Source organism: Lipotes vexillifer, unplaced genomic scaffold (genome assembly GCF_000442215.2).
Source record: "Lipotes vexillifer unplaced genomic scaffold, Lipotes_vexillifer_v1.1 scaffold1770, whole genome shotgun sequence".
In the NCBI taxonomy this organism is placed as follows: Eukaryota; Metazoa; Chordata; class Mammalia; order Artiodactyla; family Lipotidae; genus Lipotes; species Lipotes vexillifer.
Window position 1 is genome coordinate 420,324 of NW_006796074.1, and position 26,128 is coordinate 446,451.

Below are 26,128 nucleotides of genomic sequence, written 5' to 3' on the forward strand. Positions count from 1 at the left end.
ACCTAGCTCATGGGTCGGGGGTATCTCTGAGCATTAGGTCACTCCTTGCCCCTGACTTGCTCACTGGGCTGCCCTCTATTGGCAGTTACAACTGTGTGTAAGCAACCGTCCCAGAAACACTTTGTGTTGGTCAACAGCACCCTGGCCCCAATACACTGGTACCTCTCATGTCCATTGGCAGAAGCACAGAGCACCTGATCAGGCTATAGAATCTGTTCCCCTAAGTCTGACTTAGCAGAACCATTTGGGGCATTCTGTCCTAATCCCAGAGGCCACCTCATAATGAAGGGGTCTTCATTTTTATCCAGTGGAAGGGTGGAGGAAGTGGGAAATGTTTTGATGACTCCTCTAGCTCCTATAGGATATCAGGTACTAGAATTCCTATAAAATGGGCACATCCTTCAATCATACTACCAAATGCTACAAAGATGTTCGCCTGCATAGTACTTTAAAAGTGATTGCTGTCTATTTGGGAGCCTGCTTTTTAGCAGTCTTAGAATACTGACTACCATCAAAGATTATTTTGTATTCTATATCAGGGTTGATATAGAACTCTAATATACTCTGTGTTTCCTCATCCACTTTCACCTGTGCATTCTGGGTTTGGAACTTATCTCTTTACTGCTGTAAGTCACCCAGCCTGTGAGGACTTTCAATCCATCATCCTTGCCTTCCTTTTCCTAAAGTTGTCAGACCTTATTCCCTGAAGATATATGGTCTAGAATCTGAGTGATCAAAGCTTTACTAACAGCTTTGCCACCACAGAGTATCATCTCTTCCTGGAATGGAGAACTCCTCCCTGCCTTCTCCCCATCAGACTGCCACAGTGCTCCTACACACATGATGAAGGTCTTTTTGCCACCTTACTCCTGACAGTTTCTTTATTGGTTAGTCTCTTGGTACTCTTGTGAACTAGTAGGAAATGGTGACTAAAGCACTGATGCTCCTGACAGCTTATGGGGGAGTCTGTTAGTATGGTGTTTGTTTAATTAAACATGTCTGAAGGCCCCTTCAAGTCAGAGCAGGCCAGTAAATCCTTAATATTCCTGAAGGCTTCATCTGTTCAAACACTGTCCAGGTCTCCAAGCCTACAACTATCTTCTCTTCTTTGAAGCTCTTTGCCTGCTTAATTTCATACACCAGCACCAGCAGTTCCTTTCCCCTCAGGGTGATTTTTTTCCCCAAAGAAGTAAGTTTTTATCCCTTTCCTCAGGTCACCACAGTAACTAGTAGAGAACACCAGGCATGCTGAATGTGAATGTGGGGTGGCTGATTCTGCCTGTTTCTGTCACACTCTCTGTGTGCTCAGCCCTGATTTGTGTACCTGCAACTTCTATGTAGTTGACACTCCTGAGCCTTTAGAAATTGTCAGAATTGCCAGTGTTAACTCTGAATGCTGAGGGTCTACATTTTGTATTAATGGATGTTGAACTTGAAGCTCATATGGGAAGTATCCAAGCTCACAGAGTGAGTGGCAAGCCTGGATTTTGCTTTTGGCTCCTGTCAGTAGAATCCAGGAGACCTGGCAGGCCATCAGGAATCCAGAGCTGTGAGGTGGGAGACAAAACAGGTGTGACCCAGGGCTGTAGAAGGCTTCCTTGCCTAGTGCAATGCTTGTCAAACTTGGCATACCAGGGCTTCCCTGGTGGCGCAGTGGTTGAGAGTCCGCCTGCCGATGCAGGGGACACGGGTTCGTGCCCCGGTCCGGGAGGATCCCACATGCCGTGGAGCGGCTGGGCCCGTGAGCCATGGCCACTGAGCCTGCGCGTCCGGAGCCTGTGCTCCACAACGGGAGAGGCCACAACAGTGAGAGGCCCGCGTACCGCAAAAAAAAAAAAAAAACTTGGCATACCAGAATGACCTGGAGAGCCTGTCGAAACAGATTGCTGAGCCCCACCAGAGTTTCTGCCTCACTAGGTCTGGAATGGGAACGGGGAATTTACATTTTTAACATGTTCCCAAGGGATGGTGATGCAACAAGTGGCCAGGTACACAGGACAGAGGAAGTTTTGCTCAGAGGGTTCCCCTGCTTGAGCCCATACTGTTGCCTTTGGTCATTTCAGGCTATGGTGTATGCTTGTCAGAAGTCTTTATCAGAGTCAGGAATACAGGTTGTTAGAGGTGTGTGTTTGACATTGTGGAGTCAGGAGCGAAGACAAGTGCAAAGCACAAGAAAGCAGGAACTTTTTGACAGGTTTCTAACCTTAGCTTTCTTTGTTCTCAGTGCCTTTCTGGCAGTTCTGATGGGACAATTCGCCTTTGGTCCCTTGGCCAGCAGAGATGTATAGCAACGTACCGAGTGCATGATGAAGGTGTTTGGGCTCTACAGGTCAATGACACCTTCACACATGTGTACTCTGGAGGAAGGGACCGGAAGATTTATTGTACAGACCTAAGAAACCCTGACATTCGGGTGCTAATTTGTGAAGAAAAAGCACCAGTTCTCAAGGTATGTCATATGTTTTAGTTTTATGATTAAGATTGTTACATGTACTAGCCAAATACAGCAAAATCAATATTAAAACACAAATCAACTGTGAGGTTGTAAAAAGATACTTGTTAGTCACTCATAGAAGAAATGGCCATTTCATGGGTACATCAGGGATGGATGGCTCTCGCACTGGCAAATCCTAGTGAGCTGGCCCCAAAGTGCTCCTGAGCTCTCCTGGCTTTCCTAACCTGTCCTTAGAGGAGGAATATGAGGAGTTCAGGTATCTGAGAGTGGACAGCAAAGCAGAAATTTGTCCACTGCCTCAAGAGGAAGATGTGGAAGAGTGCTCCTGAAGAAGAGGGGAAGCTGGTTCATATTCCAAACCATCACTGCCTCAAAATAGTCCTGGGTGGTGGGTAAAAGGGTACTTGAGAAGCCATCCATATTGACACCTGCTAAAAGTGAAGCCTAGAAAATGGCCAGTCATCATTGACAAGATGTTCAGTCTCACCGATGTTCACAGAATTGCACATTAAGACAATGGTGAGGAGATTTCCAGGTTTAAAATGGAGGCATAAAGGCAGCACTCCCCCCACCCCTTCTCAGAAATCATCTGAAAACAACAAGGAAAGCAGGAAACAATTGTAAATACTCATCATCTACAAAACTAAGTGACATCTGAAACCACAGTATAGGAGGAAGGACTGAAAAAGGGAATAGAGGTCAAATGGGGTACTTGAGAGGATGCCTATGGTCTAAGAGCTCACATAATACTGGCCAGTTACAGTTCTTTAAAACAGATGGCACAGCCTAATGGACGGAAGCAATAATCCTTTAGAGAAGCAAGAGAGTGGAGGCTAAAATACAGACACAGCATGTGTGCAGGAAGCACACTGATGGGGAGAGTCACGTATGGAGGAGAAACTGCACTGCGAGTCCCGCAGCTGCCAGGATCTCTTGGCTGTGGAGAAAAGGACTAGAAGTGTTTAGCACAGGCATAACCATGTTGTAGGGAGCATCACTTTGAACTGAAGCGGATTCCTACTTGCTAGTGGTTCAGCCCTGTCCCCATGTCTAAAAACCTGCAATTTCCTGGTGCAGGAAGAATAGTGGGCAAATGTAGAGTCATTCCATTTGCGTAATGTATACATGGGTGTATGTGTATTTTTATATGTATGGTATTTTAAAAATATAGGAGGACACAGTAAACTGTTCACAAAGTACAGTTGTATTCCTTAAGCAAGTGTGTGGGGGGGTACATTATGTGGGTACTTTTCGTTTTGCTGTGTTGTTAGAATGGTTGTTTTGGTTTTTGCTACAAACATTTTCCAAGAAAAAAACGTATTTCCTTGTTACTAAGAACATGAAGACAAAACACAGGAGTGACAAAACCAAAAAGTTATGGTAAGTCATCCTTTTGACTGTACCCATCTAGAACCCTTAAATTAACCACACTTAAAACTTTAATCCACTGTTTTTGGTAAGTAGTCACCCCTATTACACTTTTATAGGGCTACGAATTCCTTTAGCAAAGAGACTCATTCTTCTGTGCATCCCTAGCTTTTAACACACGCTGTGGTATCATCAGCACACAGATGTTGAATGAAGGAGTTGATATTTAATAGTGTATAGCTGGTCCTGGCAGTTCAGAAGAGTCAACATTCCACAAAGCAATATTTTTGTGCTTTATTTCAGATGGAGCTTGACAGATCAGCTGATCCCCCTCCTGCAATCTGGGTTGCAACAACGAAGTCTACAGTAAATAAATGGGTAGGTGAGCCACTGTATATCTGGCAAAGGTTTATAAACATGTGGTTTGTTATCACGGACCTCCCAGGTACCAGTAGCAAATGCTCAGTATGAGCCTGACTCTCTGCATGCTTTTGGACAGTGACAAAAATCTGAAAGTCCCTATGAATGCAGGTGTGATCCTAAGGATTGTACAGAAATTAAGGTCATAGTCAAAATGCAGCTTCTGACTTCTTTGTCAGGAGCCAAGATACACATTTTATGTGCTTAGAATAAGCACTATTCCCTGATAAAACCAGTAAAGTACAGCTTTAAAGTAGTATAGCTTCTGAACTCATGAAGCTATATTTGAAAAGAGGCAGCCCAAGTACCAACACAGCAGGGAAACTCTAGGATTCTGTTTTTCTAAACGTAAGAGAAAGCAGAAAGTTGTTTTTTTCAAATTCATTTCCTTTTTCTTTATAGCATGAAGAACAGGTATAGAAATAAAGGATAAGCAGAGAGAAGTTACAAAAGTACTATTAATTCTTAAGTCTTAATTAGAGAAGATTTAAATTTTCTTGCTTACCAGACTGTTTGTGGATAACAAAAGAGAAAGTGTTTGCGTTTATTCCTGTTTATATGTAGATCAAGTGGTCTTTCTCTGTACTTGTAAAAAGAATGTTATATAACTTGTTTAAATTTCATTGTGCCAATTTGAGATCAACATAGCTTTACCTGGAAGAGTGCCTAGTCTTCTCTCCAAAAAGACAACATTCCCTTCTTAATTTTTGTTTTGTATTTTTTTAATCATGGTAGGTAATTGTATTTTGTGACTAAGTATTTTTTGGTTGATGTTGTTATTGTCGGTTTTTCTCATTTGTTCTTTGTTGTTGTTGTTGTTGTTGTTCTTTGTTTTTCTTGCCACTTTAAACTAATTGGCATAAAATGATTAAATAATTAATTTTGTTCCTTTAGACATTGAAAGGAATTCATAATTTTAGAGCCTCTGGAGATTATGACAATGACTGTACAAATCCTATAACACCCCTTTGTACACAACCCGACCAGGTTATTAAAGGTAAGTAAGGATATTGGAAGGTATTGTCCGTTTTACTGAAGTTAATTATACTTACGAAGAAATTGACAAAAATAAAGGAGATGACCTTCCTTTAAATGTAATCCTGATGTCAACGAAAGACTAATAGTATATTGGTTTGTTTTTAATAGAAGAAAAATATTTTTTAAATGCTTTTTAGTGACTTCAAAAATTGAGCTTTCTTGAGTTAATCTTTTTGACCAGCATTAGAATAATCATGGTCTTGGTAAAGCCAGCAACCACTTTGTAAAAGATACAAGATTTAATGTTGTCTTTTGGCACAAGCCAGAATGGTCAGATCTGGCCCCTGAATTCTGCATGCTACAACTGCGAGTGACAGCTCTGTCTTCAAGGCGATTAAGAGTATTGAATGGTGTGTTTATCTATAGTTAGATGTCCATGCTGTGACCTTTAGGATAGAATGTCCATTCAGGAAAAGGAAGATAGGAAACAAAAGTTAATGAGAGATAGGACTAATTCAGAGATTTCCTCTCATCATGTGGACTTTTCCTAGTGGGTAAAAAAATTATTAAGGGGTTTGTTCTTAATAGTTTCCCACTAGTAGACCCTTGAAGTGAATGGAGAGTCTTTTAGTCTGTTATTAAAATCAGACAGTTTTTCTTTGGTTAGCCTTAAATTGCCTTTGGTATAATTATATGGTCTTCTGATTTACCTTCTCCTTTCTGGGGGCTAGTATGATTTACATTCTGTTACAATACATGCCAGTTAACATTATTGCTGTACTGTGAATTTAAATGTAGGATTGTTTTCCTAATTGTGTGGATTTTTTTCCTTTAGGGGGTGCTAGTATTATTCAGTGTCACATTCTTAATGATAAGAGACATATATTAACCAAAGATACCAATAATAATGTGGCATATTGGGATGTATTAAAGGTAAGTATCTTTTGTAATTAAATATAGGTTATTGGATTATGTATCCCTTTATTTTTATTGTAGTCTGTGTGTGTATATGTGTTATATGTGTGTGTGTATAAAATAACCAAGGTAATTATCATATAAATAAAGATTTAATTGCAGCCTTATTTTATTTGGGGGTGGATATATATATTCTTATGTGAATATTAGATAAGGCCATACATAGTTTATCTTTTTTTTTTTTTTTTTTTTTTTTGCGGTACGCGGGCCTCTCACTGTTGTGGTCTCTCCCGTTGCGGAGCACAGGCTCCGGATGCGCAGGCTCAGCAGCCATGGCTCATGGGCCCAGCTGCTCCGTGGCATGTGGGATCTTCCCAGACCGGGACACGAACCCGTGTCCTCTGCATCGGCAGGCGGACTCTTAACCACTGAGCCACCAGGGAAGCCCCATAGTTTATCTTTTTAAGTACCCAGAATTTGAATGGAACCATTTTCTCTGTTTAGTGTATTACAAACTGTGTTGTGCTGCCTTCCCTTAAAATGAAAACATCAGAGTTCCTTGTCCTTGAAACTGTTGACATTTTGGCAGGGGGCCGGCGGCGGGGGCGTGGGGTAGGACCTGTCCTGTGCATTGTAGGATGTTTAGGAGCACCCCTTAGCCTCCACCCAGTAGATGCCAGTAACCACCTTCATCCCTATCCCCCACTTCAGTTGTTCAGTTATAACAACCAAAAATGTCTCTAGATATTGCCAGATGTTTAGGGGGAGGAAGGAAGAAGAAGGATGCAAAATCACCCTGGGTTGAGAACCACTGGAGTACACAAAATAAGTTTGGCCCTTTCTTAGGATTTATAGCCGTCACTGTGAGCAGCAGTTACTACTTTGGGTCATGTTACAGTGACTTCTTGGATAATTGAGATGTATTAAGCTGTTCAACCACATTATAAATAGTACTGAAGAATTTATAGACAGATTGAAAAGTTTGCTTTTAGAATCCTGACAAATGTCCCTTCTTAGTGTTGTTGTTATATTTGTTCAAAAAATATTTCTGGGGCTTCCCTGGTGGTGCAGTGGTTGGGAGTCCGCCTGCTGATGCAGGGGACACGGGTTCGTGCCCTGGTCTCGGAAGATCCCACATGCGGCGGAGTGGCTAGGCCTGTAAGCCATGGCCGCTGAGCCTGCGCGTCCGGAGCCTGTGCTCCACGACGGGAGAGGCCACAACAGTAAGAGGTCCGCATACCACAAAAAAAAAAAAATTCTGGAATGAATGAATACCGTGTGCAAAGAACTGTGCTGAGGGTCACAAATGATGAAAAAGTCTATTTCAATGATCCCTTTTTGTAGGAGGGACAACAGAGCACAAGATAGCTTATGGACAAAGGTGATTACTTAGAACTGGAGAAATCAGGAGAACCTCACAGTGGAGAAATCATTTGAACAGGGCCTTAAAGGATTCCAGCAGATGGATTATGGGAGGGCATTTTAGGAAGAGGGAGGGAGTGAATGACAAAGGCACAAGAGGAAGGTAATCAAAACATACTTATTCAGGGCCAGCTGAACAGTTTTGCATAGCTGGAGACCAGAGTAAGTATAAGTGTAGTAGGGGTGTGTAAGGATGAAAGATGAGATTCATGTCATTTACCAAAATGTCATGAATTTCAGGCTCCAGGCTTGGCCTTTCTTTGGTACTTCCTAAAGATTCTTAATCGTAGATGATTTTAGAGCAGGAAAACCCTATGTTCAGAGCAGTAGCAGTATGTATCATGGGAAAGAAGCTGGAAGTCAGGAAGTCAGTTGTCTTAAGCATAATGACTTGAGGATCTAAAGAAAGAGATGGATGACTTTTGGCCACTGTGAAGCCTTGGAGAGATCCTGGCCAGGCCGAAGACACCAGATCTCATTGTCCTCCAGGCCTTCCACCCTCCCCTGGAGTCCCTCAATAAGACGATTTGATCCAAAAATAAAAGAAGAGACAGATGTTGGGTATATTTTAAAGGAAGAATTGAAAAGATCTGGTATTTTGGTTAGGTTCCTGGTTATAAGGAACAGAGGTTCACTTAAGTTAACTTCTGGATCCAAAGAATAAACACATTTCTTTCTCGGAAAAGGGGACTGTCTCTGAATGGAAACCTTGGCCTGACTAACACATTCCCCCCCTGTGGTGCAGCTGTGTGGGAAATCACATTACAGAACAGTTGCTTGGTGAGCATGGCTTCAGAAGAAGAGACCTTAGTTGAGTGGAAAATTTAATAGCAGTAGGCTCCAAAAATTCCAATTGGTTTTTTTCCTACAGTAGAGATGTGCTTGTCAGGAGACCAGAAACTCACGTTTGTTTCAGAGAGGGGTTCTGTGAAGACGGAGGGGATCCAGAGTAGCCCTAAAGGACCTCATCAGTAGGAATTTGGCTGCTTCACCACTAATGTGGCCCTAGCTCTGCCCTGTGGCTAGGCTTTACCTCATGCTGCGCAGCGTCTGATGTTCTCCAGAATATCTAACAAAGTCAAATCGAGGCAGTTCCTCTTTGATTTTCTGCCTATGAGTCTGATGTCCTCTCTTGGTCTAATTAGCTGAAGTCTGAGTAGAGTCCTGCTGTCTGAATGGGAGATAGATCTACTTAGATGGGGCGCTCAGCTGGCATGCACCGTCATTGGCATGTTTGTGTCCCTGGCAGCTTCCCATATCCAGACACTAGACCTTGAGGTTTTAAGATCAAGTGATCAGGCAAAATAGACATGGCATTATACAGAAATATGGAAGTCAGGAGTATTTAGGACCATAGGCTCAGAGTTAGAGCTGCATTCTGACCTTTGCTCTGCCAGCTACTAGCCAAGTGATCTCCAGAATATGCTTACCTTTGTCTTTATTCCTAAAATCTGGATGGTCCATATTTCTTGGTAATGTTAAGGGGGTGTTTGAGAAGTATTTACTGTAGTGACTGACATGTAATAGGAGGCTGTTGTGCTAATACACGCGAAATATCGGATATTCCTCTAGAGTGGGGTGGGAACAAGGGGAAAAAAAACCAGAATGATTAGAAAGAGATTTAGGCCTATAGATAAGAGTGATGCTTGAATAAAAGGGAGTATGAAGAAAAGGAAGGAGCAGAGATTAGTCCTAGGTTTTGGGATTAGTTTGGTGAGTGGAAGTGATACAGGGAACGTAAGAGGAGAAAGCATTGTTGGGCGAAAGGGGCATGGTGAGAAAGACAACAGATTTGGATTTATGTGAGATATCTGGGTAGAGGTGTTTGCTGGGCAGAGAGCTTTACAACCTAATGCACGCATGAAAGAACTGGGCTGGAGAAATCGGTTCAGCCGTCTTCAGCTGTGGATTATAATTGGAGCCATGAGAAAGATCAGAGTTCCTAAGGGATACATCTATACTGAAAATAGAAGAAACCAAGTCATCTCCCTTTCAAGAATTTTTAGAAAAAGAGGAAGCCACAAAGGTGTGTAATAAAAAGGGGTAAGAAAATGAAGAGCTCAAGGACTAATTAAGCGTTTCAGAAAGGAGCTTGTGGTTAGCTGCATTGGCCTTCTGAGAGTTTGTGTGAGACAGAGGAATGGAACGTGCACATGGATCTAGCCAATAAAGAGGATGGTGTCTGGGGAGAGCAGTTTCTAGGGAGACCTAAGGGCAAAAGCCAGATAGAGTGGGTTGAATAGTGTTTGGGAGGGGAAGAAACAGAAGTTGAGGGGAGACAATCTTAGATGAAATTTGACTTTGGTGAGTTGGGCAAGAAAGGCAGTAGCTGGAGAAGATTTAGGCATGAGAAGGTCAAGGGAAGGTTTTGTTTTGGTGTTTAGGCATTTTTAAGATGGGAGAAATTTGATCGTGGTTCACTGTTCATGGGGAGAAGCCCGTAGAGACATGAGAAGGTAAATGATGGTACAAGGTCCCCAAGAAGCAAGAGGTGAGGGGATCCAGAGCACAGCAAGGAGGGGCACCTTTTTCCTTGTACCAGGAAGAACAGTAGCAGAAAGTTAAGAGGATTCTGTCAAGGCTTCTCTTTTTTTGAGAAGTAGAGGTCAGAGTCACGTGCTGGAGGTAGTGAGGGAGGTGGTGGCAGCAAGGTCAGGGGTATGAGGAGAGTAGAGATTTGACAAAGATGTTGTGGAGAACTGACTTTGGAAACAAGTTCCAGGTAGCATTAATGACTGTATAGTGGGAATACTGTCAAGGATTTGAGAGGCCATCTTGTCCTGTGTGTTGTCCATGTGGATGTTCATATTGTCCAGGATGCAAGCAAGATCTCAAGATGGGTTTTAAGACATTAAGCCAGGCTCAAGTTGCCATTGAATGAGGGAGATGAGGGAGAGTGAGCACAGAGGTTGCTAGATGGCTGTGAGGAAAAGGGGTACGGTTTACTGCAGCTAAATGATACGGGCTCAAAGAAATAGGAGTTTTTACATAGTGATGGTGGAATGATGGTCTCTGTATGCCATTAGAGAGTTATGAGATGTAGGAGAAGATGCAGAGTCACCCTTTGAGAAGAAAGCTGATGAGATGGGACCGTCAGGAAAGAGCCAGTTTGCTGTTAGGAAGAATAGGTAGAGGGAACATTCTGTGATATTGTTCAGGATTGAAATGAACTGTGATTTGAAATGCTGCATGGCACGAGGGGAAGTTCAGGACATACTTTTGGGGAGCATAGATATTTAGGGAATGAATAAAAAAGATTGTAATGGTCAAGAAAGAGAAACTTAAAATTGCTGCCTATATTATAGCTGTTGTCTGAAGGTGTTGATAGCTTCACAATTCTCCTAAAGTGCTTATAAACTGTTATTTGTTCCTTGAAGATTTTTTTTGCTTCATTTGACATTGCTTCCTGATAAGTGTGGTGGTATACTATATCACTATGAGCAGAATTAGGTTACAGTTTCCCAAAAAAGAACAGTTTGTGGTTTTTTAATTTAAAATTTTAATAGGACGTAGTTACTTAAAGGTAAATGCTTTAAGATAAAAATATTTGACCATGTTCTTTTTGGAATGTATTTAAGACTCCATTATATTTAGGCAAATGTGTAAAATTTTGAGTAGCTAAGTCAGAATCAAATCAGTTGACCACTTAACATTGATAATTATCATACTTTATTTTTGACGTATAGGCATGTAAAGTTGAAGATCTGGGCAAAGTGGATTTTGAAGATGAAATTAAGAAAAGATTTAAGATGGTATATGTACCAAATTGGTTCTCGGTAGACTTAAAAACAGGGGTAAGTTAGCAATTGATATTTGTGCGATTTGGGATAGTTGAAAATTTCTAATATAGCTCAGAATTAAGTATTATTAGTTATAGAGTCCTGTGTTTTTATGTATGAAAGGAAAAAATTTTATGCAGTTTAAATGCCTTTTCATATGCCAGTATATTAAATTGTAGTTGCATTGAATCACGCAGAAACACATTTTGGTTCTGAATCTGTGGCTTAGCACTTTAGTTAAATAGTACAAATAGGTAGTGGTTTAGAGACTTATTTGGAGAATGTATTCACATGGAATGTCACTAACAATTTTTTTCTTTTGACAGATGTTGACAATTACTTTGGATGAGAGTGACTGTTTTGCTGCTTGGGTTTCTGCAAAAGATGCTGGCTTTAGCAGCCCTGACGGGTCAGATCCAAAACGTGAGTTTAAGTGTCCTTCTTTCCCTTTCTCCTTCCAAAAGAGAAGGTGGATCTGTGCTGTTTTTTTATGTGCTCATCTTTTTTTTTTTTAAACAATATTTGGGTTTTTCAAAAATCATTTTTCAAGAAACCTCTATATTCTCTCATATGGAAATGGAAAATACTATTCATTTTAAATGTTTTGGGGATCTTGATTTTTCTCACAATCTATGGCTTAGCTTTAACAATTAAACATGTAGCACACTCTCTACCCTTAAACCATTCGGGAAGTCTGTTAGGTTAGGAAAGTGAATCTAGGAAACAGTTTTTCCCCCCCAATTTAAAAAAAAATTATTGAAGTATAATTGACATATAATGTATTAGTTTCAGATGTACAATATAATGATTCAATATTTGTATATATTGTAAAGTAATCACTACAATAAGTCTAGTTAACGTCCATCACCATACACAGAAAATTTTTTTTTCTTAATGAGAATTTTTAGGATCTACTCTCTTAGCACCTTTCAGATATGCAATACAGTCTTAGTAACTACAGTTGCCATGCTGTATATTACATCCCCATGACTTATTTATTTTATAACTGGAAGATTGTACCTTTTGACCCCCTTCACCCATTTTGCCCATTCCATTTACTCCCCACATCTGGCAACCATCAATCTGTTCTCTGTATCTGTGAGCTTTGTTTTTTGGCTTTTTTGTTTTTAGATTCCACATATAAGTGGTATTTGTCTTTCTGTGTCTGACATATTTCACTTAACCATAATGCCTTCACGGTTCATCCTTATTGTCGCAAATGGCAAGACTTCATTCTTTTTTATGACTGAATAATATTTCTCTGTGTGTGTGTGTGTGTGTATGTATCACATTTTCTTTACCCATTCATCCATCAGTGGACAATGAGGTTGTTTCTAATATCTTGGCTATTGTAAATAGTGCTGTAGTGAACATGGGGGTGCATATATCTTTTTGAATTAGTGGTTTCCTTTTCTTTGGATAAATAGTCAGAAGTGGGATTACTAGATATAATAGTTTTATTTTTGAGGAACTGCCGTACTGTTCCCATCAGTAGTGCACAAGGATTCCTGTTTCTCCACGTACTCTCAAACATTTGTTATTTGTGGTCTTTTTGATAATAGCCACTCTGACAGGTGTGAGGTGATATCTCATTGTGGTTTTGATTTGCATTTCCCTGGTGATTAATGATGTTGAGCATCTTTTCATGTACCTGTTGACTGTCTGTGTGTCTTCTTTGGAAAAATGTCTATTCAGATCTTCTACCCATTTTTTAATCAGATTGTTCAGTTTTTTTGCTATTGAGTTGTATGAATTTTTTATATATTTTGGATAATAACCCCTTTCAGATACATGATTTGCAAATATTTTCTCCCATTCACTAGGTTGCCTTTTCATTTTGTTGATGATTTCCTTTGCTCTGCAGAAGATGTTTTAGTTTGATGTAGTCCCACTTGTTTATTTTTGCCTTCATTGCCCTTGCTTTTGGTGTCAGATCCAAAAAAATCATTGCCAAGACCATTGTCAACGAGCATACTGCCTGTGTTTTCTTCTAGGAGTTTTATGGTTTCAGGTCTTAAATCACGTCTTTAATCCATATTGAGTTAATTCTTGTGTATGTTGAGAAGAGACTCATCTTCATAAGAGTCTATTACGTTTTGTTGATTATATTTTTGATCAGTATTCTCCTAAGAATGTAGCATGTAGAAATACCTGATATATATAAATATAGTGTACTGGCTTTGTATGGAAATAGCCCTTTAAAGACTACAGTTGCTGTTTTTGTTTGTTCATTTTTAAAGAATGGCTGTATCTGAACAACCAAATAGAATATGTGTTTGCTCCATATTATCACAGCTTTAAACATTGTAAGATAAAATTTTAATAGACTTCGTGATATCTCTAAATCTTGCTTTTAAACATCCTTGGCATTGGGTTAAGAATGTAACATCAGAGTTTGTGGAAACTTAATTTTTACTTCTTTCCCTCTATTTTTAGGTTAAAGCTAATGATTCTCTTTTCCATTTCTTTTTTATATTAACTCTTTTGCAGTGAACTTAGGAGGACTTTTACTCCAGGCCCTCCTAGAATATTGGCCTAGGACACATGTGAATCCAATAGATGAAGAAGAAAATGAAGTAAACCATGGTTCGTGTTTTTATATCAGGATAATTGATTTAAAAATTACTCAGAAGTTAAGGATACTTAGATTGTGTGTTATCCTGAGAATGTTTTCTTAAAAAAATTATTTTAAGCATTTGCTAAAGTGTGACATAATAAATATATGTGATGTGCCCAATGTACTGCCCTCCCTTGCACATCCTAGAGAACATCCATCCAGTCTTAACTGAGATTCCAAGAGAGCTTTTAATCAGTGAGATTCTATACACAAAATATATAGAATAAACCCTGTGTATTCAAATGACGTTTGTCCTTAAACGTAGGCAGCTTAGCAGGGTTATTCCAAAGATATTTCTTAGGGTATCCGTGGACCTGCTAGATTTACCTCCAGTGCTCGCTAATTAACATCAAAAAGCCAGTTTTGTCCTTGTGTAGTCAAACTTCACGTTGGCTTGAAGTGTCGATATTACCTAGTCTGATGATCTACCTGATCTTGGCTCAAAAAATCAAATCCCAACTCAGAAGTGTCAGGTTAAGTGAATGAGTATGTGTAAAGAATTAATGTCATTGAGGGCATTGAAAATCTTTGTGTGCCACAGGCAGTGGCAGTAACTTTCTCTGGGAAGCAGAGGAGAATTTGGCTCAGTTTCATTAAAGAAAGGGGAAAAGAAATCTTAAAATTTCACAACTCATATGTAACCTTAAGTCCCACCCACTGAGGACTTATCTGCTGAAGATTCTCTGAAGATTGCCCACTTACGGTGGTCACCAGTGATGAGGACCTCCTGCCAGAGACTTTTTTCTGGCTGACTGATTCATCCAGAATGATTCTTGGAGTTTAAATCTGTTTTGCAAGGATGACATACCTCTCTTTCTGAAAGCCAGTCTCCTGATGTCCCTGTCATAGAGAGGGCACTGACCCCACCCGTGATGTCATTTCTTTTGTCACCTGGCCCACTTTATTCCCCTTTAGAATTGTACAGTGGGCTGTGAGCCAGAGAAATTCAGTGGAAATTTCTCTTCACAGAGGGTTGAGCAAGCTAGGTTCTGGTATGGACTCTGCCATTTATCAGCCATGTAGCTATGGGCATGTCATTTCCTGTTCTTGGCTTGTCTTTCTCCATCTGTAACATGACAGGGTGCCCTCAGAGGCCCAAGTAGCAATAATAAATATTAAGTAATGAAAAAACAGTGGTACAGGGACTTCCCTGGCGGTCCAGTGGTTAAGACTTTGTCTTCCAATGCAGGGCTTGCGGGTTCGATCCCTGGTCAGGGACCTAAGATCCCACATGCCTCTCAGCCAAAAAACCAAAACATAAAGCAGAAGCAATACTGTAACAAATTCAATAAAGACTTTAAAAAAATCTTTAAAAACAAAACAAAAAACAGTGGCACAGAGTAGGGGTGGTGTGATGAATTGGGGGATTGGGATTGACATATATTCGCTAATATGTATAAAATAGATGACTAATAAGAACCTGCTGTATAAAAATAAAGCAAAATTCAAAAAAAACACAAAACAGTGGCACAATCAGCACCTCTTGGATCCAGGCTTTGGTTGGGGGAATAAAGAAAAAGTTACAGGAAACCCCAAATCATCCTTAAAATCAAACTGGCGTAGTAAAGGCAGGGCAGGACCCAGCCAGAGCTCAGGACACTGCACACTCTACGTGTCTGGTAATCTTCTGCTACACCTGCACCATGCTCAGTGGATACTCAAGAGCTGCTTAGATTATACTTGGGGAGCAGCTCAAGTATTCTGAGGCCTGTATTGTGTTGCAGGTGGGGGTAATAAAGATAAATGGGCGTGGACCCTGCCCTTCAGGGACTGGCATTCTGGTTGGGCAAAGGGCCGCTTACATCAGCTTTATGAGATCAGAGAGTAGGTGCTGTGAGAGAGCTTCTGAGAGTGCTGTAAGGTTGCAGAGGGCAAGACTGCTTCCAGATTCATCAGGGAAGTGTTTATGCACAAGCTGGACTTGAGTGGGGGTCGACGGCACTCCGTTCAAAAGATTACAAAGAAAGTAGAGTGAAATGAAGTCTGCAGAGAGCAGTAAAAATGAGATTATGACCTCTTTGAGGTTTTGTTTTTCACTGATACCTCTGCCATTAGTTGTGGCTACCGTCAACCATAAAGTTTTTTCTGACAGAAATTTTTCTGAGCTCGGCATTTTACCGGCCCCATCCCGTCCCCGCAACAAAGAAAGAGCAGATCATCGTTTATAAAGAGGCTGTCCTGTACTTACCTGTGGCTGCAATAGACAGTTATGTTTTTGTCTCAAATCTCAGACATTAATCTCTTCTGTTAAAATCCTCTAAAATGTAGTCATTTCTCATGAGGTGCATCCCAAGTTGCCATATTTCTTATTTTCAAGAATTTAACTTTGTTTTTTTACCTTTATTTTTGTCTCTGACTGACATACAGGATTTTGACTTAAAAAATCTTGCAATGGTTGGGCTCTGTGGAAATGAAATGTTTAGAGTCTGTGTTTTTAGCACTAACTCTGGATCCTGACACCATCTGTACCTTTTCCTAGTAAATGGGGAGCAGGAGAACCGAGTACAGAAGGGAAATGGCTATTTCCAGGTGCCCCCACACACTCCTGTGATCTTTGGTGAAGCTGGAGGTCGCACCTTGTTCAGGTATGGGTAAGAAGGGCTAAGAAGGCATCCTGTTTGCCAAGAAGTATTCATTCAAACACATGTTTATTTTTAACTTCTAGGGGTGTCAGGGGTTTGGAAGCTTCTTCATCTCCATGACATAGTTAAGTGTCTGGTGCTATTAGACCCCATTCTAATTGTGAGCTGAGCCTCTAGTGTTCAAATGAGGTTGATAGCTTGCCTTGAGGCAGCTTCTTAGTGGTTTCTGCAGGAAACCATCACCGGAAGTATCTGCCCACAGGACAGCATCAGAGTAGATAACTTCCCTCAGGCTGGGCCAGGGGAGATGGATTGGGCTGCTCTTTGGAACTGTTGTGCCCAACAGTGGCCCGACCTGAGGCGTGAGGCAGTCCTTCATGAGGCCCTGCACGCAAGAGCTAGACTGGCTTCATCTCCAAGTTGCCAGCCAAGGCCCAGGGAGAGTCATGGGGGAAAGCCTACTAGAGTCTTCTGTAGGGCCAGAAGTAAGAAAAATGTTTGTCTTGCCCTTGAGGGCAGAATTTTCTTCCTTTATGATGGTTTCCTGAGAGTGTGGTTACCAAAAATAAACCTGACCCCCATTGTGTGTGGAGTGCCACACTCTATAGCACCGGCAGACGACCTTTCTCAAGTGCTTTGCCTACACCCAGGTTCCTATCCTCACCCAGGGAATCAGGCAGCTGTAGTATATGTCTGGCCTCAAAATCTGGGGGCCTGAGTTTTAGGGCTTGCTCTCCCTCTTAGCAGAGTGAGTCATTCTGCCTGCCTTCACTTTATTTCCTCAGCCGTCAAGTGAGGGTTATCCTAAATGAACTCTGTAATGGTCCCTCCCCCTAACGTTTATTGACAATGATTTTGGGATCTGTGCTTGTTTTGTCACTTACTACCTGATGGATTATGTTTAGGCTGCTCTGCCGAGACTCTGGGGGTGAGACTGAGTCCATGCTTCTGAATGAGACAGTGCCACAATGGGTAATTGACATCACTGTGGATGTAAGTATCCTCCATTCCCACTTTGCCCTTTTATTTTTTTCCAAATCATGAAGACAATTAAGAACTACTTTAGACTGTGTAATCTTTAATTAAAACTACACTACCAAGTGGAATCCTCTTCTGCTTCCCTGCAGTTCCAAAGTTTCAGAAGAAGTATTAATAATTATTTATGTATCTCTTTATGTCTTTAAATTATATAAATAATATATGCTTATCAAAGAAAATAATAAATGAATAAGGTGAAATTCCCATCCCTTTCCCAATCACTGTTTCTCTTTTATTCACTCCCTATTCTTCTTCCCAGAGGTAGTAAATATTAATAGTTTAATGCATAGCCTTCAGTAGTTTTTTCTATGCGTACACAAGCATATATTATTTGTGTATATATGTGTGTGTGTATAGATCATTTTATTTTGCACAAAATCTCCTACTATATATACTGGTCTGCAACTTGATTTTTTTTTTTTCTTCTCACTTAAAAATATATCTTGGACATTTTTTCATGTCTATATATGGATCATTCCTTTTGAATGACTGCAAGGTATTCCATTGTATAAATGTACCAAGATCTATTTAGCCAGTCCCTATAAATGGACATTTAGGTTGTACCCAGTGTTTTCTATTACAAACAATGCTTCAGTGAACATCCTTGTACATATATCTTTGTGTACTTTTTAGGATAAATTCCTAGAAGTGGAATTGCTGGATCAAAGGGTATGCAGATTTTAAATTTCAATGGATATTGCCAAATTGCCCTCCACAAAGGCTGTACCAGTTTACACTCTTACCAACAGTGTATGAGTGCCCAGTACCACACACCCTCACCAATGCTGGATACTTATAATCTTTGCTGAAAGATAGGCAGATTTTTTTTTTATAGGCAGATATTCTCTCATTGTTTTAATGTGTTTTTTAGTTTTGGTTTAATTTGTGGTGAGGTTAAGCATCTTTTCACGTTGGCCATTTTTATTTCTTCTTTTGTGGATTGCCTATTTGCATTCTTTACTCAGTTTTCTATTGGGTTATTGTCTTTCTTACTGACTTGTAGGCGTTGTTCATATTCAGTATTAACCCTTTGACTGTTATCTTGCCTCTCAATTGAATTTTACTTTGTTCATGATGTCTTTTGGCAGGCAAAGAGTTTTAATTTTTATATGACCATATTCTTTTTGGCTCTGAGTTCCATGTTTTGCTTAGGTATTTCCCACTTCAAAGTAGCAAAAATGTTCTCTTCTTGTATTCTCTTCTAGTATGTTTATGATAATGGTTTGTGTCTAGATCTTCAATCTATTAGAATTTATTCTGTTTGGTGTGAAGTAGAGTGCTAACTTTCTCCAAATGGATAGCCAGTGTGCCAACACAATTTATTGAATAAACTTTTCCTACTAATTTGAAATGCTATCTTTATCATATACTGAATTTCTATACACACATGGGTCTGTTTCTAGACCTTTTTATGTGCTGTTGACCTATATTTCTAAAGACATATGAAAAGAGATTTAATCTGTAGAACCTGCAGAAAATTCATTTTCTGTCCCAGATATACCTCCAAGAACTTAAAACCAGTCTGACACCTGATAGATATTCTGTGGTCTTCTCTAAATCCGAGCTCCCCATAAACCACAACTTCCTTTGAGTGTTAAACTCACCTGGATGCATTGCTGACTTTAGGCCTGTGGCTCATTCCTCAGAGGAGACATCCAGACAGGATATGATATGGAGGCTCGGAGAGGATTAATCCCCAGAGAAAAGATGACCAATTAATTTTATCCTTCTTCTAAGTATGTGGTTTACCTCATGGTGGACATCTAGGTGGTTGGCTGAAGTTTCCACTCATTTAAAACCTCAGACCTCACTGTGATGTCAGAGGAAAAGAAAGTGGGAGGACTTTGATTGGCCTTTTCAGTTGGATAATGGGCCTCACCAGCGTAGAGCGTATGGTTTTGCTCAAAGGTGAATGTTGTGGGTTTCTCTCAAGACACTTAATTTTTCGTTTGGGCATTTTAATGTAGAATTCAGATTTGGGTTTGTATGGCTTAAAGAATTAAAATTTGTTTCCTTTTCATTCCTTGAATTGTTAATTGAGAAGATCCATGCTGCAATTTCATATTGCCACTGACATTGCATATAATTTGTCTTTATGTATCTTTTATTACAAAATGAAACATTATACTTTTCTGGTACCTTTTCACTAAGGCTGACGTAGGTAATTTGATAGCTTATTATAAATTTCATAGACGGTCAGTTTTAATTGTAAAATAACTGTTAACTGTGGATAGTTTTCCTGTTGACATCATTTGAGTTTATCAGCTAATAGAAACTATTTTACCTTTTTTCACTTTTCGTATTTCAGAAAAATATGCCCAAATTCAACAAAATTCCTTTCTACCTCCAACCTCATGCATCTTCAGGAGCAAAAACCTTAAAAAAGTAAGTAAATGGAGTGTCGTGTGATACTTTGATCTAATTTATTGCCAGAGATTTTTAAAAATTCCTTATAATTGCTTTTATAGCACAGGAGGCAAGTACTAGATCTAAGGCTAATTTCATAATATTGAAAGTTTATATAATTTAACCATATACCAAGTACCTACTGTGGCCGGCTGCAGATGTTCAAAATAAGTAAAACATGGATTTTGTCTCTCATAGTTTAGGACACAGTCTGTGTATAGTAACTGCTTTTATGGATACTTAGGGAATGATGAGTGTAGGGGAAAGAAATGAATTTTTGGCTGTAGCTTTCCAGAAAGCTTTCTTGAAGGACATGGAATTTGAGCTGGACATGTAAGGATGGATAGAACTTCAAAAGAGAGATATTCCAGGTCCAGAAAATGGTTCGATCAGGGATGTGGAAGTAGGAGCCTGCATAAGATATTGAAATTGTCAAGGACCTGTGTAGCTGCAGCATAGGATGGAGGGGTGGCCAGGAGATGCTAGGAGGGAAGTCAGAAAGAACATTCAAGGTTTCACTGATGTGTATGCCAGCAAGTAGAATCAGCAGGACTTTAAAACCTTTTGTTAGAGAGATTACCAAACATATGCAAAAAAAGAGAATAGGAGAATGAACCCACATTATCCCATCACACAGCTTAAATAATTCTCAACATATGGCTAAACATTTTGTTTCATCTATACCTCTACCTGCCCTCCCTCCCCACTGAACCCACCTGCGCACACACACACACACACACACACACACACACACACACACACAGATTATTTTAAAGCAAGTTCTAGATATCACTTCAGCTAGGTTTAATGACTGAAGTTCAGGATGGCTTTCAGAGTATGAGCCTTAGCTACTTGGTTTGACCATTATTAACTGATGGCAGAGATACAGAAGTAGGTTTGGGGGTAAGGAAATTGCTGAATCTAGTTTTGGATATGTAGAGTTTGAGGTACCTTTGGGACATCCAGCTGGAGCTGCCTAGCCAGCTGTTGTGTTGGTAGGTCTGGAGATCAGACAGGCAGTTGAAACTCAAGGGCTTGGCAATAGGAGGAGGAAGCCTTGGGAGAAATGAGCACATATATCATCGGAGCCTGGTAAGCACCAGGGGCTGCCTTCCCTTCCAGGAGCATTTAGTTTGCCCGTGCTCTGGGAAAGTCTTTAAGGGAATAAAACCCAGAAGGCTATTCCTTATGTATATAGAAGGTTTAAGAATATGTATTTAATCTCATTTATTTGCACATAATCTGTCTTTGGGGAGGACACTATAGAAAATCTATTGGCGATTCTAAAAATGGATTACGGCAGTGACTAAGAACATTTATTGGTTTATGTTTCTGTGGTATGTTTTATCTTTGTCAAATGTTAACACCAAGAAATATGGAAGAGATAATAGCCAGTGATTTCCTGATGTCACAGTCTGCCCTTGCTTTTTACAGAGATAGACTCTCTGCTAGTGACATGCTTCAAGTCCGGAAAGTAATGGAACACGTCTATGAGAAAATCATCAACTTGGATAATGAGTCTCAAACCACTAGCTCTTCTAATAATGAAAAACCAGGAGAACAGGAAAAAGAAGAGGATATTGCTGTGTTGGCAGAGGAGAAAATTGAACTTTTGTGCCAGGACCAGGTAAGTGGACTTAAGGACACAGCCCCATTTTTTCCAGTGCTGGTGCTCAGAATTTCATCATGTGGTGGGATTGTAGTTTCCAGGTCTGTTGCCTTTGGGGGGCTTTTGCTTTTAGGAGCACTGGGTCTCTCTCACCTATTTGTGAGGCCCCTTCTGAAGGGCTCGATAGCCCACCTTAAAGCTTCCATTTATCCCCGGGGCAGTTTCCAGAAAAGGGACATGGAGACTTAAATGGACACACAGACAAACGTGGATGTGCTGGTGGCTTTTTTTTTCTGACAAGAAAGATACATGCTCGTCTTTTTTTTTTTTTTTTTTTTTCCGGTACGCAGGCCTCGGGCCCAGCCGCTCCACGCCCGGACCGGGGCACAAACCCATGTCCCCTGCATCGGCAGGCAGACTCTCAACCACTGCGCCACTAGGGATGCCCCATGCTCGTCTTTATTTACAGGGCAGCATCTGCCATGTTAGTTTAAGATTTGAAGTGGAGGTGGGTGGAGCCATCAGTGGAGATGTTGTAAATGAAGATGCACTCAAGGTATTTCTTCAGAGGAATGACTGAACATGGCCTGTCTGGCCTAGCCACACAAGCTGCACATCTTACCATGCCCAGATCCGTGCCTGCTTGCAAGGCAGCTGTGTCAGCAAGAACAGGCCACCAGGCATGGGCAAGGAGAGTCCCAGAGTTAAGGATAAAAGCCTTAGATACACCTTTTTTATTATTCATTTTTTGCTATTCAGGTTTTGGATCCAAATATGGACCTTCGAACAGTGAAACACTTCATATGGAAGAGTGGTGGTGACCTCACCCTCCATTACCGTCAGAAGTCCACGTGAAGGGTGGGCAAACGCTCCTGGGTATTCATTTACTGACCTTCCTCTATGGCCCCAAGAGTAGTCCTAGGAAGCCCACTGAGCCCCAACGGGAACAAGAATTCTAACGGCCGATTTGGTATGGACTGAGATTCTCTTTCAATTGAAGTGACTAATCGAGATGTAATATAGAAACCAGTCTCCATGTGTAGATTAAGCTGTCCCCAGGAAGGCAGAGTGCCAGAGCAGAAGAGCCCCGAGCAGACTGTGTCTTGCGAGGTGTACAGAGAACTAACGACAGGCCAGTGCAGACTTTGCTTCCTCCTTTTGTTTCAGAGGACCCTATCTTGATCTGTTAGCACTTGTTAGAAACACACTGGTAGGGCCACATTTGTCACTGTGTTTCAACTCCAAACCCACACTCTTGAGCTTTGCTAAGAGTACATTCCATTCATGCAGTACCTATGAAGGCTTTTTCCAAGTTTGTCATTTAAAAAACAAGTTGTTTTCACCATTTAAGACAGTTACTTTTAATAGGAATTTGCTGCTGCACAATTCGAGAGCCAGCCCATTTCATAATAAATGATTATTGTTGGGCTTGTTTTTAATATTGCATCTCAGATGTGTTCCTGTAGGAAGATCTGTTGAAATTCCAGGTGCTGGATCACAGCACTGGGACTGCCAGCCTAGAGTATGCCCAGCCTGTGCCCAGCGGTGATACCCCCACGGTGCCTGGACTGTTTGGCGGCCACAGGGAGGTGCAGCTCTCTTACTCCTTCCTCCACTGTGTCGTTTTATTTATGGGCAAAGCCAGGTGACACCACAGGTTCTTGCTCTGGGTGAGCAGCGTGACACCATCAAAACTTAAGACTGTGATGAGATTTTAACTTCATTTAAATGCTACCTAATATTTATGGTGTCAGAGTAAAAGGGTATCATAGTGAGTTAATTTGATATTCACATCCTGGAAGTATACATGTTTGTTTTTTCCAGTTTTATATGCAGGTTTTTGTTGTTGTTGTACCTGTATCCAGATTTCTTTTCACTGTTCTTTCTAACAATCTAAAGCTTTCATAGAATCATTTGGATCTTGTACAGAATATAACTTATTGGGGATAAATACGTCAACTTTTGGCAGAAAAAAATACTTTGGATTCTCCCTAGGGTCATTTGTATTTGGAATAGAACAATGGTCCACCCCCATAAAACTACGTAAGACAAGCCTCCTGGATGAAGCCAGAAGCACAAGTGCCTTCAGAGGGCAGTTTATTCCAGTCCAGTTGCCTCCCCAGCGTGGCCCGTCCCCACACAGCAGGGACTGCGGAGGGGGTGGGGAAGGTTTTTTCTTTTCTACGCCTTGACAGGTTCAGCTGGAGGCAGCTGGTGGCCTGAGTCCAGACCTCACTATCTGAGATATTCCGACCGGCACAACCGTAGAGGCAGGGTTTCCTCACTGCTCGTCAGCCTCCTTTGGAAAGCGGGCTGGTCACTGCCGCCACACTTTGAAGAAGTGCGCAAAGACACGCCACATCTCCAGTGAGCCTGTCTCCCTTATGCAGAGAGCAACCGGCTGTTTTTAAAAATCCTTTCTATCTGTTGAATACAACAGTGCGCTTTTGGTGCACATTTTTTAGCAATAGTTGTGAATTAATGGCAAAAAGAAAAAACTCATTTACCAGCCCTCAGTTGTGTTTGCACGAGGGGCCCTTGGGCTGAAGGAATGGGCCTCGCTGGGCCATGCTGCCCTGTGTGCCGAGCCTCGAGGGGCGGCTGTGCTCCCTTCCTGTCATAGATCTCACCCCCAGCATGGTTGTGGTTTTTTTTGTTGTTCCAGTCAAACCAGTAATAGTTTCCAGAAAATCTTGACAGTCTGCAATGCCAAAAGGGTAAAAATCTGTATTTCACAGTTGTATAGAATAAAGGCTTTAGTTACAATATTTCAAAGTGTAGTACACATTTATTTTCACTTGTCATTTTCCTTCATAGCAGATTACAGAGAAAGGAAGAAACTTCTGGTTTTGTGTTTACCGTAGAAATAATTAGCATTGCTATCCATTTTATCCCCCAGTTTAAGGAGGGAAGTGTGTGAAAGTGAGGGAGGGAAGAACCAGGCCCCTTGGGTGAGGGTGACTCTGGGTCGGACTGCCAGGCTACAGTGAAGGGAAGCTGGCCTCAGAACAGGCCCATGGTGATTCTTTTCTACTTCCTGGATTGCTGCACTGGTCTCCCAGACAATCCAGGAACCAGGCTCCAGCACTGGCTTTGGACACAATGCCTCCCTGTTCTGTGGGCTTATCAGCTGCTCTGGTAGACTTGACAAAGACTTGCTTTTTAAATGTAGTCACAGTGCTAGAAGCGAAGTGTTTGCTGGTTTGGGGCCCTCCCTCCATATACTTGGTCTGTGCCCCCCAGAGCAGACAGTCCTTGTCCTATGAGCCTAAGAGAGCTCTGAATTCCCTGTAAGTGCACACATTCCAAATCAAATGGTAAAGGTGGGACTTTCGGCTGGGCCGAGACTAGAAGGCCAGGCCAAAGGCAGCTTTCCTGGTACTCAGCGAGGGCTGTGGGAAGGTGAGGGACTCTAGCCAAAGAGGAGAGACCTTCAAGTGATGAGGGGCCATCCCTGGATGGAGCCCTCCTCTTCCTGCAGGAACCAGGCAGAGCAAAAGACCCGACCTAGTCTTAGCCTCCCAAGGCACTGGAGGTGAGGGGAACAGCCCTCTCCTGTACTACAGGAAAGAACAGAAAGGCCTTTACCCAATCTTGTCCAGGCCCCTCATCTCCCCTTGGAGTGGGAGCTGTGTGTAAAGAACTCCAGTCGGGAGGACTGGCTCTGAGATTCTGCTTAGGATGGTGAAATTAAATTTGTAACTTTTACTCACCACTGGGGCTGGCTGGATGACTTGTATATTTAGAAGAGATGGTTGTAAAAGTTTGGGAGCTGACAGGAGTCACAACTGGGGACACTTGTGTGTCCCCAGGTCTGTAGGGTGTAGACGGTGGCGAAGAAGAAGCATCGTGGTCCAAGCACAGGTGAGTGTGCTGAAGGGCCTAGAATTTCCAACCATCCTCCCTCAGAAGAGGTGGGCAAGTTCACTGCCTCTCCTCCAACCATGGCTGGAGTATGTGGTCAGCATGAGCCAACTGTGCAGTGTAGCACAGAGTGAGACCGTAATTGGAGCGGCAGGGGTCCCCAGGGCTTGGGGGTGCCTTCCATTACAGATAGAGCTGGCTAAGCTCTGTGGAAAGAATCACTGCAAGCCCTACAGAGCGATTAGGCAAACACTCCACACCAACCCCTTCGTCCCTCACCCCATCTTCACACCTGATGGTGCCTGGACTCTGCTACCTTCTGTGCACCCACAGAGCAGGAGCAAGCAGTGGGTACGTGGCCGAAAGATGCCTTTCCCCAAGGCCCGCGGCCACTGAAGTTCCACACCCTACCCGAGCGGCAAAGAATCCTTTGCTCTCCAACCCTAGCTCCTGGAAAACTTATTTAACCTGGGTGCTACTCCCAGCCCCCTACTACCCCAAAAGTACTTGAGAGACTCTCAAACAAGTGGCCAATTCCCCAAAGGCAGGAGGACCATCAGGCAGAATGAATGCTGGGAGGTCACCTCTTGGAGACCAGTAGCGTCTGAGTGGACACAAGCCACGCCACCCCCCACCCCCTGTCAGCAGCAGCCTAGGAAGCGTAATGCAGGGGGC

The 26,128-nt window shown here is 41.7% G+C and overlaps 1 protein-coding gene across 3 annotated transcripts in view; it reads left to right on the forward strand.

Annotated features, from left to right (window-relative positions):
- WDR48 (WD repeat domain 48) overlaps nt 1–24,357 on the forward strand; it is a 42,057-nt gene extending 17,700 nt beyond the window's left edge. For 2 of the 3 annotated variants that reach the window (XM_007468138.1, XM_007468137.1), the window contains 12 exons: nt 2,225–2,449; nt 4,127–4,201; nt 5,138–5,240; nt 6,057–6,154; nt 11,245–11,352; nt 11,664–11,760; nt 13,828–13,923; nt 16,434–16,539; nt 17,442–17,529; nt 19,883–19,959; nt 21,415–21,607; nt 22,349–23,028. In XM_007468138.1, coding sequence (XP_007468200.1) covers nt 2,225–2,449; nt 4,127–4,201; nt 5,138–5,240; nt 6,057–6,154; nt 11,245–11,352; nt 11,664–11,760; nt 13,828–13,923; nt 16,434–16,539; nt 17,442–17,529; nt 19,883–19,959; nt 21,415–21,607; nt 22,349–22,444 — 1,362 coding nt within the window. In that variant the 3' untranslated portion in view covers nt 22,445–23,028. Of the gene's footprint in view, nt 1–2,224; nt 2,450–4,126; nt 4,202–5,137; nt 5,241–6,056; nt 6,155–11,244; nt 11,353–11,663; nt 11,761–13,827; nt 13,924–16,433; nt 16,540–17,441; nt 17,530–19,882; nt 19,960–21,414; nt 21,608–22,348 lie in introns of all 3 variants that reach the window. The other variant, XM_007468136.1, reaches the window with a different exon arrangement.
- The last annotated feature ends 1,771 nt before the right edge of the window (nt 24,358–26,128 follow it).